General features: G+C 32.7%; 1 protein-coding gene and 1 pseudogene across 1 annotated transcript; one reads left to right on the top strand and one right to left on the bottom strand.

Annotated features, from left to right (window-relative positions):
- The first annotated feature begins 4,168 nt into the window (after positions 1-4,168).
- LOC143396965 (olfactory receptor 6C70-like) lies at positions 4,169-5,110 on the top strand. Its single transcript, XM_076852968.1, has one exon. It carries the CDS (start codon positions 4,172-4,174, stop codon positions 5,108-5,110), a length of 939 nt encoding a protein of 312 aa, XP_076709083.1. The 5' UTR covers positions 4,169-4,171.
- A 4,799-nt stretch (positions 5,111-9,909) lies between these two features.
- Positions 9,910-10,851, bottom strand: LOC143396964 (olfactory receptor 6C2-like; annotated as a pseudogene).
- Positions 10,852-20,317: the final 9,466 nt, after the last annotated feature.

Here is a 20,317-nt window from a genome sequence, read left to right as displayed (position 1 = left end):
CTAATTGAATAATTTTCTCTTGTTGAAAAATTTGTTTTTCCTGGTTTTGAAATTACTCTGATACTCCCATTTAACCTTCAGAAACGCTCAATATGTTTTTCAGAAAAAGCAGATCTTAGAACACAGGCACAGTAGCAAAGTTAAAAATACCAAATGAAATGAAATCAAAGAAGAAAGTCAAAGATTAGTGTGTGTCTCTCTCTATGATCCACCATTTCCATCACAAGCTTGTAAATTGGAAAATTAATACAAGAGAGAAAAATCAGAGTAAAACAAACTGAAAAAAAAGTTACTAAAAAAATGAAAATGGTAAATGATGTAAAGTTGGCTTCTTGAATTCATATAAACAATAAACTAAATCGTGTAGAAGGAATATATTCTATATTCAGCAATAATTTTTTTAAAAAAGTCTTCAGAATAGGCAAAGATACTGATTTACAAAATTTGATGGGAAGAAATTTACTTTGAATATTTTGATTTAAAAGAAAACACTTTATATTATAAAATGTTTTTTTTTCCTATTTCAGTGTTGATGTTCTAAGCTCATTTGTAAATATCATTTTACAAATCAACTGCAAAAATTTGCTCAGGTAAAGAGGAAAATGAAGTGTACCTTTTTTTAAAAATTGAAAACATGACTTTATACAGTTAGTTTCTGAATTTACTTATAGTTGCTTCTTGCTATTATTAAATAAGTAAGCTTGAAAACGTTTACATTGTATTTTATCATTCCCTTTGATAGAAGAGTTACTAATAACTGCATGTTTTAAAAAATATAAGTGCATTGTAATATAATACCTCCCTACAAAATAATTTATTTTTAAAGTGCTATTACTTTTGTATAACTTTTCATAATTATAGGTATGAATACTATATGTAGGTTTTTATAAAACACAGGATTCTTATAAAAACTTTGTAATTTTGTATCAAAAATATACTGGAATACTTTTATAAGAATATATATCCACTTCAAAATGTGTTAGTATCCACATGAGTAAATTTATTCAAATAATTGCTTATTTTCAAATATGTTGTGTTCTATGTTTTACTTTTTTTTCCATTTTTATTGGTTAATAATAATTATACAAAATAGTGGGATTTATTATGTTCTATTCATACATGCACATAGCATATTTGATCAATCTTATTCCTTATTATCTTCCCTAGTAACTTCCTCTCTCTGGTCTCCATTCTAATTATTATTATTATTATTATTACATTATGATTAATGTATGTGCAGGATTTATCATGATATTTTTCCACTTTAAAACCATACCACAACATTGAGTTTATACATATTATGAGAGTTTGATAATTTTTTGAGAAAGAGAAGTTTTATATTGTTTATTCTAAGATAGGTTTTCCCTTTTAGGATTTAAAAAATATGATCATATTACCTGAACTGTTTTATTGTTGTAATAATTTGTTTTTTTATTGTGCATATTATAAGAACCAAATCAGATTAGATATTTTATAAATGTTTCATAAAGAGTAAATATATTATATGTCCCAATCAAGTATTTATTTGAATTATATAGTATATAATTCTCTTTAAAATTTTAATTAGTTATAGATTTCAGAATAGCACTGAATTGTAGTGGTGAGCATCAGTTTTGCTGTAGAATTTTGAGTTTTGTTAAAAAATACTTCTAAGACTTAGTTAATCAATTCTTAATGCCTTTTTTCTCGGTCTGGCTGTGCTTTAAAAGCTTAATATTGTTTTAATAAAAGAATCTATTTTACAAGATAAAATTCAAAAGGACATTCTCTAATTTATTTCTTTAGACCTTTATACTAATGTATACAGTAAAATGAAGATTAGTAATTACTAACTTTTGAATTATCATTATATCATTTAAGCTGAAAATAAACTACCTAGTATGAAATAACATATTTTTCATAGTGCTGGCAGTACTGGCAGCATTACAGCTTCTCATATATTATTGAACCAAAAATATTTTCAACTATGATTTAATAATTTTTTTTCCTGGTACATACAGCTATTAAGAGTATTTAGGCATTCCTGCTGGCAAAAATCATTGGGGAGAACAGAGAAATTTTTTTGCAACAACCTTAATGTATTTTGACACACAGATGCAAACTTGTGAGTACATTCTCTCTCTCTGAGTCTACCTTTACATATCTCTGTATCTATGTATCAATCGATCATATTGTATTGTGTATGGAATAGTATTGTATATAAAGCATCAAATGTATGTTATCTCTTTTTTGAACTTAATATTATAATTCTAAAGCTTATAAATATTTTATATATAACTATATTTTCAACATTTTATTTACAGCAAAATGTTCCATTGAAAATGAACATACTACATTTTATTTATTCTTCATTTGATAGTTTTATCTAGTAGTTTTGCATTGCATCCATGCAAAAGAAGATTTTTGTGTCCCTTTTCTAATTCTTAGTTATTTGGACATTGCTAGCACCCATTATTTTTTTCTGTATTTATTAGAAATATTTCAATAAAATGAAAAATATTTCTTCTTAGAATATATTCTATAATTGATTAATAGGCAAATAAAATGTTTAGAATTTATCAAAGATAGAAAATAGATTTTTATTTAAAGTTTTAGTTTTCATTGTAGTTATTTCCTGGTTATTTTCATAGTTTGCCAAATTATACTTGGCTATTTCCTCAGAAATTTTTTACTCTACCTTTCAACTTCTAATTTCATTTTCATAAAGATGGCTAGGAGATGTCCTTATAATTTTATTTTAAATTTAAAAATTTATTGTCTACTTTCACTTCTAAAATTGTCTTTTTGCTACAAAAAGATGTATTTTTTCATTCTTTCCCCAGGATTATCAGATATTTGACTTTACTATTGATTTTTTTTCAAATAATACAAACAAACTTTTAAAATGCTAGGATATTGATCTTACTACATAAAGTGTCATTATTAGTATTTTTCTAAAGAATATATTCATTTTAAATCAAATCAATCACAGTTGCATCCCAGTGAATAACTATGAATTTTGTAGGAGTTGAAATCAGGCTTGTAAAATTTTAATAACAAAAAAATTATTTAATGTGTCAATGTTATATCTGAATTTGGATACTAAAATAAATCATCATAATTAGTCCTTCACTTAGAGTTAGAAAATTTGTAGATAGAGCAATTATGCTACTGAAAAAATCTAATGCTATATTTAGTAACATCAGCTTATTAACAGTGTATCACTAAACAAAGGTGCTGCAAATAGAATTTCTTACAATTCTCCCTTGTATTTTTCTTTCATTGCATTTTAACTTTTTTTAATATTTACTTTTTAGTTGTAGTTGGATACAATACCTTTATTTTATTTATTATTTTTATGTGTTGCTGAGGATTGGACCTGGGCTCGTTATGTAATTGATTTCATAATAAAAGTGGGACATTTTATTTTATCCATAGGCTTCATATTTCTCAGCAGATTTCAGAGTCATAGAGCCCCTATCACACCTTTAGGATTATATATACTTAATATTTTTTAAATTTTCTTAGATTCTACTTATATTTATTTTCTTATAATATAAAATAATACATTTTTTTCTTGGGAAATTTCCATGTTTTCATCAGTCATAGAGAAGTTGCAAGAGGTACTAATAAAGATTTTAGAAATATCACTTTAATATAAAATTTAAAGTTTCAGAATTTAACTGTAGATCTTCATTCACTATACTGAAATCATTGTTTTCAGATGAAATTAAAAAATAATTAAATGCTTTTGATTCTTGAAGAAATATTTTTATGAAATTATTTTATCAACTGGATATATTTGTAATTTGTTACAGTTAACTGAGCTTGAATGGAAGAGTGAAAAAAAAATCAGATATTATGTGTTTTGCAGATCAATTTCCAAAAGAAAGTTGACTTCTACAATGTTTTTAAAATCCAAATGAACAGTTTGTGTTTTCTAGTTTCAGATTATGCCTTTAACACCTATGGAATATTGGCCCTTCAGTGGGAATATGGATCTTTCATGGATCTTCTTCTGGATATATAGCTATTCGGGTAGTTTCTATTCTTTTTTTAATTTGTTCTAATTAGTTATACATGATAGCAGAATGCATTTCAATTCACTGTATAGAAATGGAGAACAACTTTTCATTTTTTTGGGTGTCATATTTTTTTATTTCTAAAATTGATTAAAAATCACAAAAGAGAAATGAAGAACCATTCAAGACAGATAGAATTCATCCTCCTAGGATTGACAGATAATTCACAGTTACAGATTGTGATTTTTTTATTTCTACTTTTAAATTACATGTTGAGTATAATGGGAAACTTGACCATCACTGTTCTCACTCTGCTAGATTCCCATCTCAAGACTCCAATGTACTTTTTCCTCCGTAATTTCTCTTTCCTGGAAATTTCATTCACAACTACATGCATCCCCAAATTCCTAATCACCATTGTAACTAGAGAAAAGACTATTTCTTATAATGATTGCATATCTCAGTTGTTTTTTTACATATTCTTGGGGACTACAGAATTTTTTCTTCTGGCTACCATGTCCTATGACCGCTACGTTGCCATCTGCAAACCCTTGCATTATACATCCATCATGAACAACAAAGTTTGCCTTCAGCTTGTCCTGGGTTCTTGGGCAACAGGATTCCTGGTTGTTTTTCCTCCTCCGATTTTGGGTCTTGACTTGGATTTCTGTTCTTCAAATATTATTGATCATTTCCTTTGTGACATTTCTCCTGTATTACAGCTTTCTTGCTCAGACACACATTTACTAGAACTGATAGCTTTTTTCATAGCTATGGTAACACTCATTGTCACATTATTATTAGTGATTCTTTCCTATGCTCACATCATCAAGACAATTCTCAAATTCCCTTCAGCTCAGCAAAAGAAAAAAGCCTTTTCCACTTGCTCTTCTCACATTATTGTTGTCTCCATCACTTATTGCAGCTGCATATTCATCTACATAAAGCCATCATCAAATGAAAGAGTTACTTTATGCAAATGGATAGCTGTGCTTAACACTTCAGTTGCCCCTATGTTGAATCCATTCATTTACACTCTAAGGAATCAGCAAGTGAAACAAGCCTTCAGAACAGGATTTAAAAAGATACTTACTGCTTTAGAAAAATAATACAATTTATTGAAATAACAAGAGAATATAATGAACCTTTGGTCAAAAATAAATTTGATCCATCTAGTTTAAGAATTAGTAGCTAATATATAATTATTTATGTACTTAAGCTGACTAGAAATTTGGAACTATTTCTTTCTGAATTTAATTTTGTGTTCTTCATTAAGAAAACTGTATTGTGGTGTTAGAAATATAAATTTCAAAATTGATTTTCTTTAAAATCATATTAAAATAAAATATATGAGTATCTTTGGTTGTATAATACCATGTAAAATATTTTGAATTAAACTGGACTTCTTGAGTAATTTTTAAAATATGTTTTGTTTTGCTTAAAAGCCACTCTCTTTAAAAATCTGAGACAATCAAAAATTTGCATTATTATTAAGATTTCTTAGAATGGCATATGGGAAACTTAAAAATATATATATATATATATACTCTTTTTAAAAATCATGCACAATATGAAGAAATGGTGAATTAGAGGAACCTCCCCAAGAACATAACAACTCCTTGAAACTGAATTAAAACAACAGTGCTCTAAGATATTTATGTATTAACTCTATGGGGGTAATGATGCCAGACAACTTAGAGAGCTAGAAACCAGAAATAGCAGTTTCTAGAAAAGAAAGAGAATTAATAACATGAACAGATTGCAGCAGTCCTGGGCACATAGTGGTTAAGTGGAGAAAGAGAAGCTCCTCTTCAAGGAGTCAAAAGAAATTCTTTCACTGAGTTTAAGACAAACAGGTAGTGGTGTTCAACAAAATCATAATCTGAGCAGAAAACAAGAGCAGATATGATGAGCTGAGCTGGTTTGGAGGAAAGTTCCAACACTCTTCAGTGAAAATGAGGAGGTGTTGACAGCTTAAAGTCTCCATTTGGACTTCCTCAATAGGAGAATAGAAATCTGTGCAGTTTATTTAAATAAGTTTACTTATTTTGACCTCTGTTATTTGTCTTGTTCTCTCACTAAGTGAAGTCACCAATAGGTGATCCAGACATAAAATTAGCAAAGATGCTTACTGCCTAAGATGGTTATAACAAATCAATGAACTTAACAGATGTTTATAGAATACTTCATCCCAAAACAGATGCTTACACTTCTTAGGTACTTATGAAACTTTCTCCAAAATAGACCATAAGTTGGGTCACAAAACAAGTCTTACAAAATGTAAATAAATAAATAAAAATTTTAACATAAGAAGATATAATCTCTTGAAGCTTATCAGATCATAGTGGTCTGAAAGTGTAAGGGTCCGGCGAAACGTCAGAGGAAGAGACCATGCAATTGCAGAAGGGGATTTATTGAGGATCCAATCCAGCGCGCTGGGGCTCCGTGCTCACTCAAGAAGGGAGAGCAGCCCAGAGCCCCAGGCAGGGCTTGAGCAGTGTTTAAGTACACTCTTTGGGGAGGGCGGGGGCTTTGCATACATCACAGTCTCCTTTAACAAATCATCATACACCGCGGGAAAACCAAACAACAATTCGTAGACTTGATTAGTACACTCATTGGCGGGAACAGGTTGGGCGGCGGGGTGATTGGTCACTCCTAAGTGGGGTACACATTCAAACTGATTGGTTCGGGCCCTGTATGCCTACGTGACAAGCTACACAGGGTCCCAGATTATTAAACAACCAGAGGGTCAGTGGGAATATTTACTGGGCAGTTCGGGTATTGTCCTAACAGCTACAGGAATTTCAGGTTTTCGGGTGTGGCAGAGGAACTTAACAATACCTGGTCCTTTACTTTTTAACTCAGGTCTTGCAGCTTAGAAACTTTACAATGCCCAGTCTTTTACACTTTAACTTCAATTTCTTTTACTCTTACAAAAGTATAAGTGAACAGGAAAAAAATCTTACAGAACTGCATAAACACCTAGAGATTGAGCAATATACTTTTGAATGATGAATGAATCATAAAAACATCAGAAAAAATATTTTTAAAAACTTATTAGGCTCAGAAGCACATTACAGGAATAGCAGTGTTCTGAAGAAGAATCCAGGAATTCAGGAGGAAAACAGCCACTTGGACCAAAGAAATAAGGAGGAAAAAAGAAGTAAAGGTTAGGCAAGGCCTTGAACTTCCAAATTACAGGTCTATAGAGTCACAAAACAAAAGACTTCAAACTATGAAACTGTGAATTCTAACTTACAAACTCATAATGAATCTCCAGGTTTCTCTCACACAATGCAAGAAAGATAATGATCTCAAGACAGTGAAACAGGGAAGACAAGGCAGCTGAGTTTATAATGAAATACCCCTTTGAGTACAGGTAGATTAATCCTACTGGGGAATTCTGAGAACCAGTGTATAAAATTCATATTTAAGATTTCTTCTAGGGCTGGGGATATAGCTCAGTTGTTAGGGTGCTTGTGTTTAATCCCCAGCACACAAAAAAAGAATTCTTCTATTCTGGCTTCCCAAAGGAGGGGGACTACAAAAACTAAATGAGATAGGTAACTGTGAATGAAGTCAATTTGGAAGCAGACTGAAACCTCATCCTATGCAAGCAAGGAGTCTGGAGACCTGAGTTAGCTGGATACCCAAACTGAGATCTCTGAACAGTGAGGGGTGCTAATTGCAATATCTTATCACAACATAATAATTCAATTAACTTGTATCACCAGTATGGACTTTTTGTTAATACACATTTTATTGCAAAGATGTCAATACCCCAAAGACCAGCATGTATTCTCTCTAGCAAGATTTGACATGTAATTGTATTTGTACATGGATCTTCAAACTCTAGTAACCATACTATTTCTAGTAACTAGTATTTCTAGTAACCATACTTACAACTCTGGCCCAACTTTCTTTTTTCATAAGTTATTGTTTTCAAGGCAATTACCTGGAGAGTTTGGAATCATTTCAACAAACTCTAGAGAAAATTAGCAGCAAAGTTCTGTACTTGTATGGGTAGATAATTTCCCATGATTCCAGCAACCTGGATATCAAAAATCTGTTTTGAAACACAGATGGTAAACAAGCAAAACCTGCTCTTGTTCCTTGCTATTGACAAACACATATGCATATACATTACACCGAGAATTGAATCATGAATAGAAGTTTCCAGGATGAATAAGGAGCAAGAAGATAAAGGTACCATGCAGATTGCTATTCAAATGTTCTTTCACTAAATAAATCAATAAATTCTTAGAATCAAATGTGAACAGATATATAACATAATGGAATCTCTGGGACATTTCAAAGTTATTTGAAGAGAAAAGTTTATAACTTTGAGTGCCTATATAAAATAAAAACAACAACCACATAAACAAACCTAAAATTCAGAAAGATCCCAAATAAACAATCTCACGATGTATCTCAAGCTCCTAGAAATACAAAAACAAACGAATTATAAAACTAATGAAGTAAGGAAATAAAAAAGGTCTGAGATAAAATTAATGAAATAGAAAATTTAAAAAGCACAATAAGATTTAATAAATATTTGTTTCTTTATAAAGATAAACAATATTGATAGACCCTTAGCCAAACTAACTAAAAAAGGAGAGATGAGATAAAATGAGAGATGAGAGAAAACATACAATTATAGATGAAAAAGTACAAATCACCACATATATCAGTGGAATTCAGAGTCTCTTTAGTTACTATTTTTGAAAACTTCTGGGATATATTATGATATCTTCTTTTTGAATTGCTCTGTTTACATTGTGAAGGGAACTTCTTTGTCTCTTCTGATTAATTTTGGCTACAAGTCTGCTTTGCTGAATATGAGAGAAGCTACTCCTGCTTGTTTTCAGGTGCCATTTCCACAGAATATAATTTTCCGTCCTTTTACTTTCAGCCTGTGGAAGGCTTTGCCTCAGAAGTGTGCCTTTTGTACACAGCATATAGTTGGGGTTTTCTTTCCTTTTTCTTTCAATGACAAGCACACTATTGATAGCTTCAAATTCTAACCACTTTAATTTTTTAGTATTGTAAGCATTATTCCCTTGATCTTAATTTAAATCTATATTACCATTTCTATTTACTTATTTATTTCTATTTTGCTCATTATATATCATTGATAACTTTTAAAAAATTATATATTTTTGTGTGATTTAACTAGTTTTCCTATTTGTGGGAACTTAGAATTTGGTGTTCCAATTAAGGGTTCACGCATCTATTCTGAATTAGTAATGCATAATAAGGGATTTAATGTTTATATTGCTTTAAATTAAGTATATATCTTTTACGTGGTGTTGGTCTGCTATATAAGAAAATAGCAACTAAATCTTACCAAAGATTGTGAAGATATCCTCAATTCTGATGAATCATAAACTCCTGTTGATATTTCCTTTCACAAAATTGTAATAAGCTTGGAATTCCTTATTTGGTTTAATATATTTTAGCATGTCTCTGCAGTTTTGGGATTCTTTCTTTTTTTTTTTAATTTTCATTGTTGCATTTATTCTATTCATTTTATAATTTGTGTTACAGTAAAAAACTAGCTAGCACTATTGTCATATAATTTAACACATAGATAATTTACACAATTTAAAATATTATTGTATTTCTTTCCCAAGAGCAATATTATTTTCTCCATTTCCCTAAATCAGAAGTGGAGAAAAACTTAATTTATTGGAAATTATATTTTTTTTAGTTTCTCACTGAAGGAAAGCACAATGCATGAATTTTATTTGAAGGAATAAAGGTTTAATAAAAGGGAGATCAGGATGAAATGTTAAATGTCATTGAGAAGGCTAATTGGACTAAATGTAGACAGAAAACAATGAAGTGAGAAGCAGCAATAAAACAGTCACGGAATGTTTTATTTTCCTTTGATTCATCAAAACTTCTACTTCTTTGAGAGAAACACAATCTTCTTTATGGAGTCATTGAAAGCATGTTTCACTTGCTTGTTTCTCAAGATGTAAATGAAAGGGTTCAGCAAGGGCGCTACAGAAGTGGTGAGAACTGAAACTCCTTTATTTATGGCCACCTCTTCCTTTGCTGAAGGCTTGATGTAGATGAAGATGCAGCTGCCATAGGTGATGGAAACCACAATCATGTGGGAGGAGCAGGTGGAAAAGGCCTTTTTCCTTTGCTGAACAGAGGGGAATCTCAGAATGGTCCTGATGATATACGTGTAGGACAGAACCACACAGACTAGGGTAATAATGAGGGCAAATACAGCCACAATGATAACCATCTGTTCTAATATCCATGTGTCTGAGCATGCGATCTTTAGGAGGTGAGTTGCATCACAGGTAAAATGATCAATGGCATTAGAATCACAGAATTCAAGCTGGAGACCTACATATAGGGGTGGGACAATAATCATCAAGCCAGCTACCCAGCAGGAGAGGACTAATAAGGTGCGGTGCACACTCTGTTGTTCATGATGGTCATATAATGAAGGGGTTTACAGATGGCCACATAGCGATCATAGGACATGGCTGCCAGGAGAAAAAATTCTGATGCTCCAAAGAGGGAAAAAAAAATACTTAACTTGCACAAGCATTGTAGGTAACAGTATTGTCTCCAGTTGATAAACTGTACAGGAATCGAGGGATACAGACAGTAGTAAATGAAACTTCTAAGAAGGAAAAGTTTCTGAGGAACAAGTACATAGATGTCTTAAGATGGGGATCCACCAGTGTGAGGGTGATAATAGTCAGGTTCCCTGTTACACTCAACATGTTGTGAGCAGCAGGAAGATAAAAAGCACAATTTGCAGTTTTGGGTCATCCATCAGTCCCAGCAGGATGAAAATGGTTACTGCTGTGTGGTTCCTCATCATTGAACTTTGATATTTACCTAATCCTTGTTTAAAAAAAAAAGATATTTGAAGAAAAAACATATTCAAATTCTACAACAAAAAGGTGTGCATATAGAAGATCAGCAAATTAGACTACGTTTATCTTCTCCTTTTACTTCATAATCAATATTTGTAGTATTCCAGTATCCTTATTGAATTTTGTGTCTACAAGTAGTGGAGATTTCCTTAAGGGATCATGTTATTGTAAAACAATCCAACTGTTTCTTTGATCTTTTGTTGCCCTCAGAATTTGCAAATGTAGTTGATTTGTCACATAGGAATCATTATGTGGACTGGATTTCCATTTCTGTGAAATCTCAAGATTATTAGATTGTTAGAGTGGACAGAAAAAGTACTCTAAAAACGAGGAATTTGTTCTTTTTCTGTTATATCCTTTGTGGCCACAAAACAGTGTCTAATACATAACACATGTTCACTAATTTTTGAAGAAATGATTTAATGTACCTTTATATAATTGTAACTTATATTTCGATATTTAACAAAGTAGAGAATGTTTCAGATAATACTCATAGCTAAAAGGCTTTTACTGCAATGTCTGGAAGAGAAGAACTGCTGTGAAATCCTGATTGTAACCAAGGTAGTATTTTATGTTTTCTTCTTTGTTTAATTTACTTTCCTATTTGTATCCCAAAACTATTTCTGTCACACGGACACTGGGTGATATAAATTTTTGTCACACGGTGATATAAACAAATGTAATTAGTGATAAAGCCTTTTCATCTTTGTAATATTAATTCTACTCATCTCTTCATATCCATATTAGAATTTTTATTTAGCCATCCAGTTTTCTGTATTTTTCATAAGCAAATTCAGTGGTAGTGTTTCTAGAGGAAAATGCTTGTCATAGATATAAATAAATAAACCTACCTTTTGTAAGGGAAAAATAATGTCATTACAATTCTATGGCCCAGAACAGACACAGTCTGAAAAACTGTTATTCCACTTTTTTTTTTTTTTTTTTGGCCTGGCCAGGATTCCTTCTCTTTTCTCTAGTCTGCTAATCTATTGATTCACCTAAAATATTATTAAATTATAAATTTCTTAGGATCCAACAGTTTTGAGGTAAGGAACACAATAGCAGTGATTTTTTCTTTTGCAGTGAACAGAAACCAGGTACAGGATGAAGACAAGACTGAGTAAGGAGGAAAATTCAAGTTGTTTGTTTGTTTGTTTGTTTTTAACTTCTCTTTGCTGGTGATCTTGCTATCCCCCAGGAGGTATGCTCATGGCTTACAATGTTTGTTACACTGGAAATCCTGGGTGTTTGGAGTCTACAGTTAAAAAAATTGACTATTCAGCTTTCTAACAGCTCATATCAAGTTGTTACTTTATATCTTTTATGTTATCTATTAACAGCAACAAATATGTGATTTGAGAAGGATGTGGAGAAATTGAAATCTGTGCACCTTTTGGTGGGAAAGTAACCTGGTATAGTTACTGTAGAAAACATTATGAAGTTTCCTCAGAAAACTAGCAATAGACTGGCTGTATAATCTAGCAATCCCACTTTTTGTCATGCTTCCAAAAGAATAGATAACAGTATCCAAAAGAAAAATCTGCATTCCTGTGTTCATTGCAGAGAAAAAAATAGCAAAGCTTTGGAAACAACCCAGATGTCAAAATGGATAAAAAGAAAATGTGGTGCACACGAGCACACACATACAGACACACAATGGAATATTATTTAACTATAAAAAGAAAGAAGCCCTGCAATATGCAACATCATGAATATCCTGAACGATATTATCAAAGTGAAATGGGTTTTAGAAGGGCAAATGTTCCGTGATTCCACTTCCATGAAGTATTTAACATAGTCAGACTGAAACAAACATTGATTCAGAAGGGTGGTTGCCAGGAGCAAAGGAAAGGTAAATGGAGAGTTTTCTGTGGCTATGAAATTTCAGAATGGGGCTGGGGATGTGGCTCAAGTGGTAGTGCGCTCGCCTGGCATGCGTGCGGCCCGGGTTCGAGCCTCTGCACCACATACAAAATCAAAGATGTTGTGTCCGCCGAGAACTAAAAAATAAATATAAAAAAATTCTCTCTCTCTCTTTCTCCCTCCCCCACTCTCTCTCTCTCCCACTCTCTCTTTAAAAAAAAAAAAAAGAAATTTCAGTATGGAAGTTAAGTAAGTCTAGAGATCTGCTGTGCAACGTGGTGCCATTATTAGCACTGATAATTTGGGCACTGAAAAAAATTTAAGAAGGTATATGTTTTTACCAAAACAAAGAAATAAACAACAACTGCCGCAGTCAGGCTGGCTGCAGCAAAATAACCGGGGGGGGGGGGGGACCAACACGAACAACTTGTGTACATTGATACAGCAGGAGTAGGAGCCCTTTATTGTAGGACAGGAGTGGTATTTATACATTCCACACAGCTTATCTTAATTAGCATAAACTAGATACATCAGTCAACCAATAAGGAATCTCCACACTTAATGACTCGGTGGAGTTACTTCACAAACCACTCCCTCTGGCAAAATGCCAGGCGCCATCCAGTGCTTCACTCTTCCTGATAAGAATTGCTTTAGCTCTTCTGGGTCTCTTATTTTTCCAGATGAAGTTTATAATTGCTTTTTCTATTTCTATGAGGAATGTCATTGGAATTTTGATCAGAATTGCATTAAATATGTATAGTGCTTTTGGAAGTATGGTCATTTTGATAATATTAATTCTGCCTATCCAAAAGTAAGGTAGATCTTTTTCATCTTTAAAGGTCTTCTTTAATTTCTTTATTTAAGGTTCTGTAATTTGTATTATATAGATTTTTTTCAACTCTTTTGTTAGGTTGATTCCCAAGTATTTTCTTTTTATAGTCTATTGAAAATCTTTTTTCCCTACTTTCCCTTTCTGAGGATTTGTCACTGATATACAGAAATGCCTTTGATTTATGGGTGTTAATTTTATATCCTGCTACTTTGATAAATTCATTTACTAGTTCTAGGAGTTTTCTGGTGTAACTTTTAGGTTCTTCCAGATATAGAATTATATCATCAGCAAATAATGCCAATTTGAGTTCTTCTTTGCCTATGTGTATCCCTTTAATTTCTTTCATTGGTCTATTTGCTCTGACCAGTGTTTTTTAAGAACTGTGTTAAATAGAAGTGGTGAAAGAGAGAACCCCTGTCTTGTTCCAGTGGTTAGAGGGAATGCCTTCAATTTTTCTCCATTGAGAATGATGTTGGCTTGGGGCTTAGCATAGATAGTCTTTATGATGTTGAGATATGTTCCTGTCATCCCTACTTTTTATAGTGTTTTGAACATAAAGGGGTACTGTATTTTGTCAAATGCTTTTTCTGCATCTACTGAGATGATCACATATATGATTTTTATCTTTGAGTCTATTGATATGATGAATTACATTTATTGATTTCTGTATGTTGAACCAATCTTGCATCCCTGGGATGAATTCCACCTGACCATGAGGCACAATCTTTTTGAAATGTTTTTGTATTTGATTTGCCAGAATTTTATTGAGAATTTTTGCATCTAAGTTCATTAGAAATATTGGTCTGAAGTGTTCTTCCTTTTTTTTTTTTTTTCTTTTTTGATGTGTCTATGCCTGGTTTTGGCATCAGAGTGATATTGGCCTCATAGAATGAGTTTGGAAGTGCTGCTTCTCTTTCTGTTTCCTGAAATAATTTGGAGAGTATTGCTATTAGTTCTTCTTCAAAGGTCTTGTAGAACTCAGCTGTGTAAGTGTCCAGTCCTGGGCTTTTCTTGGTTGGTAGACTTTTGATGGCATCTGCTATTTCATTACTTTAAATCGATTTATTTAAATTGTGTATATTAACCTGATTCAAATTGGGCAAATTATATGACTCTAGAAATTTGTCAATGCCTTTGATATCTTCCATTTTATTGAAGTACATGTTTTCATAATAATTTCTAATTATCTTCTGTATTTCTGTAATGTCTGTTGTGATATTTCCTTTTTCATCATGTATGCCAGTGATCTGAATTTTCTCTCTCCTTCTCTTCATTTGCATGGCTAACGGTCTGTCAATTTTATTTATTAATTCAAAGAAGCAACTTTTTGTTCTGTCAATTTTTTCAATTGTTTATTTTGTTTCAATTTCATTGATTTCCACTCTGCTTTTAATTATTTCTTGTCTTCTGCTTCTTTTAGTGTTGATTTGTTCTTCTTTTCATAGGGCTTTGAGATGTAGTGTTAAGTCATTTATTTGTTTACTTTTTCTTCTTTTAAGGAATGAACTCCATGCAGTGAAATTTCCTCTTATAATTGCTTTCATAGTGTCCCAGAGATTTTGATATGTTGTATCTATATTCTCATTCACCTCTAAAATTTTTAAATATCCTTCTTGATGTCTTATGTAACCAATTGTTCATTCAGTAGCATATTATTTAGTCTCCATGTGTTGGAGTGGATTTTATTTCTTATTTTATGATTGATTTCTAATATCATTCCATTATGATCTGATAGAATGCAGGACAGTATCTCTACTTTTTTGTATTTGCTAAGAGTTGCTTTGTGACATAGAATATGGTCTATTTTAGAGAAGGATCGCTGTGTTGCCGAGAAGAGAGTATATTCTCTCATTAAAGGATGAAATATTCTCTATGTGTCAGTTAAGTCTAAATTATTGATTATATTATTGACTTCTATCTTTTCTTTGGTCACCATTTGTTTGGAAGATTTATCTAGTAATAAAAGAGGTGTGTTAAAGTCACCCAAAATTATTGTGTTGTGGTCTATTTGACTCTTGAACTTGAGAAGAGTTTGTTTAATGAATATAGCTGCTCATTGTTTGGGGCATATATATTTATAATTGCTAAGTCTTGTTGGTATATGGTTCCCTTTAGCAGTATGTAGTGTCCTTCTTTATCCTTTTTGATTGACTTTAATTTGAAGTCTACTTTATTTGATATGAGGATGGAAATCCCTCCTTGCTTCCACAGTCCATGTGATTGGTATGATTTTTCCCAACACTTCACCTTCAGTCTGTAAATGTCTTTTTCTATGAGATGGTCTCTTGGAGGCAGCATATTGTTGAGTGTTTTTAAAAAATATCCAGTTTTCTAGTCTGTGTCTTTTGATTGGTGAGTTTAGGCTATTAACATTCATGGTTATTATTGAGAAATAATATGCAGTCCCAACCATTTTTGTTTATTTTTGGTATTTAACATGACTTGGTTTCTCCTCTGATTAGATTTTCCTTTAGTGTAATCCCTCCCTCTCCTGATTTTCATCATTGTATTTCATTTCCTATTCTTGAATATTTTGCTGAGGATGTTCTGTAGTGCAGGCTTTCTAGTTGTAAATTATTTTGACTTTTGTTTATCATAGAAGGTTTTTATTTCATCATCAAATTTAAAACTTAGTTTTACTGGATATAAGATTCTTGGTTGTCATCCATTTTCTTTCAGAGCTTGGTATATGTTGTTCTATGATCTGCCGGCTTTGAGGGCCTGGGTTGAAAAATCTGCAGAGATTCAATGTAGTCTCCCCCTATATGTGATCTGATTATGCTCTGTTGCAGCTTTTAAGATTCTGTCCTTATTCTGAATGCTAGGCATTTTCACTATAATATGTTTTGCTGTAGATCTGTTGTAATTTTGTACATTTTGTCCTATAAGCCTCTTGTATTTGGTTTTCCAATTCATTCTTCATGCTTGGGAAATTTTCTGGTATTATGAGATTGTGCATTGCTTTGATTTGAAACTCTGTGTCTTTCTCTATCCCAATAACTCTTATATTTGGTCTTTTGATGCTGTCCCATAATTCTTGGATTTTCTGTTCATGGTGTCTAGCTATCTTCACTTTGTGATCAACTATATTTTACAGATTATATGCTTTGTCTTCACTTTCTGACATTCTTTCTTCCAAGTGAGCTAGTCTGTTTGTTATGCTTTCTATTGAGTTTTTTATTTCATTTATTTTTCATTTCAAGGATTTCCAGGTTTTTTTTTTTTCCAGAGTCTCTTTTTCTCTCTTGAAGCAATCTTTTGCTGCCTATATTTGCTCTCTTATCTCATTGTTGAAGTGATCAATCTTTGCTTATATTTGCTAATTTAGGTCATTCTTTAATTAATAGATCATTTTATTTATGAACCTTCTGAGCCCCTTCTCTGACAGTTCATCAACTTTGCTGTCCATAAGTTCTGTTATTATAGTGTCCTGGTTTGTTTGGGGCTCTTTCCTCCCTTGTTTTTTCATGTTGTAATGTGTCTTCCTTTTTTTTTGCAGTGTGGGTCTAAGATATTACAGTTTCTTTACTATATTCTTGTAGTACCCATGCAGATTGTCTGTACCTCACCTTGATGATGGACTTCCAGACCATGCCGGTGTCTCTCAATGAATGCTACTGCATCCTGGGTCTGGGTCCTGCTTAAGTTGAAGTGGGTGGATCTGGGCTGCTGGACTTGACCTACTGCAGTAGTCTGCTGGTAGGAAAGGGTGGTCCTGCACCTTGGCTAGGCTCTGGTGAGTGTCTGCCCCACCAGGGGAGAGGTGAACTGGGTCTACTGAGAGCCTGGATCCTGGGTGGGCTGGTGTGGGCACTCTGGCCAGGATCTCAGCTCCTGCGATAATCCACTGGTCAGAAGGGGTGGTCCCGCACCAGAGACTAGGCTCTGGCAAGTGTCTGCCCAGCCTGGGAAGGGGTATACCAGACCTGCTGTGTGCCTTGGCCCTGCAGAGGTCTCAATATGCAAATACTTACTACAGCCATTTTGTAACTTCTTTTCTGGTTTTAATGTAATTCCTTCCTATCCTTTCTACTTTCTTACAGTCTCCTTTTCTGATTAAGTGATTTACTTCATTTGTGACAGTGTTTTGATTTCTTGCTTATTATTTTTTGTTCACAGATTTTTTTTGTTTTTACTCTGATGGTACAAAGACATCTTTGAGTATAACAAGTTATTTAAAAATGATTACAACGTAGCATGATTATAAAGCTAAGAAAAAAAGAAGCTATAACAATAAAAACACTACATTTGTATTCCACGCCTCCTCATATTTTGAATTTTTAATACCTCACCTCACATCTTTCATGTAAACATATAATGTTCTTATTTGTCTTGTTTTGTTCACCATCTTCATACATACTACTGTACAACACTAAGGCATTGTGAATTTATCTGTATGGTTACTCTCACTATTGAGTTTTAAATCTTTCCATTTTTCCTTCTTACTCTTAAACATCACTTTCTTTCATTTTAAAGAACTCCCTCTAGCATTTCTTGGCATTCAGTTCTGGTGGTGACTAATCCTCCCAGCATTTAGCTAAGCACACCTTTTCTTCTTTTTCATTTCAAAGAATAGCTTTGATTGGTACAGTATTTTTTTATTGATAATTTATTTTCCCTTAACTGTTTTAAAAATCTGATGCCATTCTCTCCAACCCATAATATTTCTGCTAAAAGTCTGTTGTCAGGTTAATTGAGACACACTTATGTGTTGTTTCTTTTCTCCTGCCACCTTAAGAGTCTTCTTTTCTCTTTATCTTTCACATTTGATAACTTCATTTAAGTATATCTTGGAATAGACTTGGTCAAGCTAAGTCTGTGTGGTGACCAATAAGTTTCCTATATATGGATATTTGTCCCTTATTGGTTTGTGTATTCCCTTATTGCTTTTATCTCTTCTAATAAGCTATCAACTGATTCTTTTAAATTCATCCATGAGGGCTGGGGCTGGAGCTCAGTGATAGAGCACTCACCCTACACATGTGAGGCACTGAGTTCAATTCTCAGCAACACATAAAAATATATGAAATAAGGTATTGTGATTTCCTGTTGTTGGTATAGGAGCAAAATTCTATGAGTTGGACCTATGTCCCCCTGTAGCCATTTTTACATAGGTCTTGTCATTGCTTTGGGATTTTTGTTTCCTGAATTCTTTGTGTTGAAGTATTGCTGAAGTTTGAATTTGGTTATGTTGTGTGAGTACCAAGGTTCAATGTCTCTTTACTGGGTTGAAGTGTATCTCAGCAGCAGAGTGTCCATAATGTGAGCTTATCATCGAACTGAATTCTCAGTCCCTTATAAAAAGGGGAGATAAACTATAGTAACAATAGCAGTGAACAATATACAGCATTACAGTGAACACTACTTATATGTTATGACTTTTATTACACTAATAACTACAAAAACAGGAATGGCAGGGTCAGAAATTGACACCAGGTCAAACAACAAAGAGTTGTGAACAAGATAATGTATTAATATAAACATCAGTTGTCAACAACATCCATTATACTAATAACAAAAAAAAAACAAGAAAGGTGGGTTAGAAATTATATAAACTAAATAGTTTAAATGGTGAAAACACAGGAGATAAGAAAATTGGGAAAGAAGGCAAAGAAAATTTAGAATATTGATAATGTGAAATGAGAAAAAGTAGGAGAGGGGAAGATACTGAAGCCCATAGAGAAAAGAAAAAATAATAATAAAAATACATTTATAAATAATACACAGAGAGAGAGAAAGTGAGAAAGAGAAAGAAACAGAAAGAAGGAACAAGACATTTTGACTGTTGAAGAGAAAAGGAAAGAAAGTATAACAAACCAAACCCAAACAAACAACAGTTAAAGGAAAAGCAAAAGTGAAAACTCATCAGCTATCAGGGAACAAAATAACAAAAGGATACTAAAAACAAAAAAGAAAGATGAAACTAAAAAGAACAAACATGCATGTATTTGCATATGCATGAACTAATCTGCAAATGCAATAGGAATGAACAAAAAATTCTTAATGAAAAATGAAAGAATTGTGTACAATGAGGTGGCCAAAAGTATGGACAAGGAGAGATATTTGTTATACATGCCTTACTGCTCTTATTTCCATTTTTATTGGATTGTGTGCCCCTTAGAGATGACAAGACCTGCAAATTACTTAACATTTTCTCCTTTGGTGTCTTGGGATCAAAGACTGGAGTGGCTTGGAATCAAAGTTGGTTGAAATGGCTCTCAGCTTCCCTGCTCACCAATAAAGGTAAGATAGGATGGGAAGTATGAACTATTGAAAACTTTTTCTAGAAAGAGTAGATCAAAGCATTTCCAAAGTAGGGCTGATACAGAGTTCTAAATGGGAAGTTCCTATGACTGAGGTCAAGCTCTGATGGCAACTTTGGGAATTTGTTGGGTGGTACCTATTTTAGAGAGATATCAACATATACCTGAGGCCAGGGAGATGCAATTATCTGATGGGCATCTGAATCTCGGGACACCACCCCCATCAAGAAATCTATTTATTGGCAGATGACCAGCTGCCTTGGATGTAGGGTGTATAGCTGGTATTGTTATTAAAAGAGAATATTACAACTTGTAACTCTAAGTCATTTGTAAGTCCAGAAGAATAAATTCTCCAACTAATATTTCATTTGGCATGGCTATGCTCTGAATTCTGAAACATCTACAGGTAAAAGCAAAAGTGAATGTCAACTCATAATACAATTTCTTATA

This window comes from Callospermophilus lateralis, chromosome 4, assembly GCF_048772815.1.
Source record: "Callospermophilus lateralis isolate mCalLat2 chromosome 4, mCalLat2.hap1, whole genome shotgun sequence".
Classification (NCBI taxonomy): Eukaryota; Metazoa; Chordata; class Mammalia; order Rodentia; family Sciuridae; genus Callospermophilus; species Callospermophilus lateralis.
This window is presented reverse-complemented; position numbering and strand designations above follow the sequence as displayed.